Genomic DNA, 2,349 nt, shown 5'->3' with positions numbered 1-2,349 from the left:
GTTCACAGCAGCACTATTCACAATAACCAAAGGTGGAAACAACCCAAATGTCCATCATCTGATGAATAAACAAAATATAACATAATATATATTATATATATAATGGAATATTATTCAGCCATAAAAGGAATGAAGTACTGATACATGTTACAACGTGGATGAACTTTAAAAACACGCTAAGTGAAAAAGGCCAGACACAAAAGGCCACATACTGTATGATTCCATTTACATAAAATATCTAGAAGAGGCAAATTCATAGAGACAGAAAGCATATTAGTGGTTGCCAGAGACAGGAGGGAGGGCAGGGAGGGGGAATGACTGTTTAACGGGTACCACTTTGGGGATAATGAAAATATTCTGGAAATAGATAGTGGTGATAGTTGATAGTGATACATTTAACATAAAGTGTGCATGACGTATACTGAAAACTACAAAATATTGCTAAGAGAAATTAAAGACTTAAGTAAGTAGAGAGCAATACCGTGCTTATGGATCAAAAGAGTCCATATCTTTAAGACGTCATTTCTCCTAAAAATGATCTATAGAGTCTTTGGCTTTTGGCTTGGAGGAGGCCAAGGTGCAACTTTCTTCGGTCGTCCTGAATCCGGGTTCATCTGACACCAGCCGCCTCCCACATGCCACCTAAGTTCAGCCCCAACAAGATCAAAGTCATATACCTGAGGTTCACCAGTGGGGAAGTCAGTGCCGCGTCTGCCGTGGTCCCCAAGATCGACCCTCTGGGTCTTCTCCAAAAAAGTATGGTGATGACAACGCAAAGGCAACTGGTGATTCGAAGGGTCTGAGGATTACAGACAAACTGACCATCCAGAACCAACAGGCTCAGAGTGAGGTGGTACTTTCTGCCTCTGCCCTGATCATTAAAGCCCTCAGGGAACCACCAAGAGACAGGAAGAAGCAGAAAAACATTAAGCACAGTGGAAATACCAATTTTGTTTTTTTTTTTTTGAGGAAGATTAGCCCTGAGCTAACATCTGCCACCAATCCTCCTCTTTTTGCTGAGGAAGACTGGCCCTGAGCTAACATTCGTGCCCATCTTCCTCTACTTTATATGTGGGACACCTGCCACAGCATGGCTTGCCAAGCAGTGCATAGGTCTGCACCCAGGATCCAGGTCGGTGAACCGTGGGGCACCGAAGCAGAACCTGCAACTTAACTGTTGTGCCACCAGGCCGGCCCCCTGGAAATACCACTTTTGATGAGATTGTCAACATTGCCCAACAGGTGTCTCACCAGTTATTGGCCAGAGAACTCTCTGGAACCATTAAAGAGACCCTGGGGACTGCCCAGTCTGTGGGCTGCAATGTTGATGGCTGCCACTCTCATGATGTTATAGATGACATCAACAGCAGTGCAGTGGAATGTCCAGCTAGTTAAGAACCACCGATCATTTAACAAAAACAACAAAGATCTATATATTCAATGCAAGGTTTCTTAGCATCTTAACTATTGACATCTTGGGCCAGATAATTCTTTGTTGTGAGAGGCTGTCCTGAGCATTGTAGGATGTTTAGCATCATCCCTGGCCTCAGCCTACTAGATTCCAGTAGCACCTCCCATTTGAGACAACCAAAAATGTCTCCAGACATTACCTAATATCCCCTTGGGTATAAAATTGCATTTAGTTAAGAAGTACTGATTCAATGCAATTCCAAACAAATCCCAACTGTAAAAATTAGAAAACCGATTCTAAAATTTAGATGGAAATGCAAAAGACCTAGAAAAGCCAAAACAATATTGAAAAAGAACATATAGGACTTACATTATATGTTTTCAGGACTCATTACAAAGCTGTAAAAATCAAGACATTGTGATATCAATAAAAAGATGATCAATGGAACAGAGTAGAATCTAGAAATAGGCCCACAGAATTATGGCTGATTAATTTTTACCAAGGTTCCAAGGTAATTCAATGAAGAATAAATAAGTTTTTTTAACAAGTGATGCTGGAATAGTTGGATATTCACATGCCAAAAAAAAAAAAAATTTAAGCCCAATTCTTACTTCACAGCTTAGAAAATATTAATGTGAAATGGATCATAGACCTAAATGTAAGAGCTAAAACTATAAAACTTCTAGAAGAAAAAAAAAGAGAATCTAGTGACTTTACATAAGGTGAAAATTTCTTAAATAGAACGCAAAAAGGAAGAACTAGAAAAGAAAAACATTCGATGAATTAGACTGTATTAGTTTTCTAAGGCTGCTGTAACAGTTACCCCATACAGGCTGGCTTAAAACAACAGCAATGTGTTTTGTTGCATTTCTGGAGGCCGTAAGTCCAAAATCAAGGTGTGGCAGGCCCCACTCCCTTTGAAGTCTCTAAGGGAGAAT

The 2,349-nt window shown here is 40.1% G+C and overlaps 1 protein-coding gene across 1 annotated transcript; it reads left to right on the top strand.

Annotated features, from left to right (window-relative positions):
• The first annotated feature begins 635 nt into the window (after positions 1–635).
• LOC103557472 (large ribosomal subunit protein uL11-like) lies at positions 636–1,395 on the top strand. The gene is made up of 2 exons (XM_070571904.1): positions 636–756; positions 1,190–1,395. Exons 1-2 carry the CDS (start codon positions 636–638, stop codon positions 1,393–1,395), a joined length of 327 nt encoding a protein of 108 aa, XP_070428005.1.
• The last annotated feature ends 954 nt before the right edge of the window (positions 1,396–2,349 follow it).

Source organism: Equus przewalskii, chromosome 14 (assembly GCF_037783145.1).
Source record: "Equus przewalskii isolate Varuska chromosome 14, EquPr2, whole genome shotgun sequence".
NCBI lineage: Eukaryota > Metazoa > Chordata > Mammalia > Perissodactyla > Equidae > Equus > Equus przewalskii.
Note: the sequence above shows the minus strand (reverse complement) of the source record. Positions and strands in the feature narration are given on the sequence as shown.

Coding starts and splice junctions, on each gene's coding strand:
- LOC103557472 (XM_070571904.1), top strand. CDS start 636: ATGCCACCTAAGTTCAGCCCCAACAAGATCAAAGTCATATACCTGAGG. Junction 757..1,189: donor TCTGGGTCTTCTCCAAAAAA/GTATGGTGATGA, acceptor TTGTGCCACCAG/GCCGGCCCCCTGGAAATACC.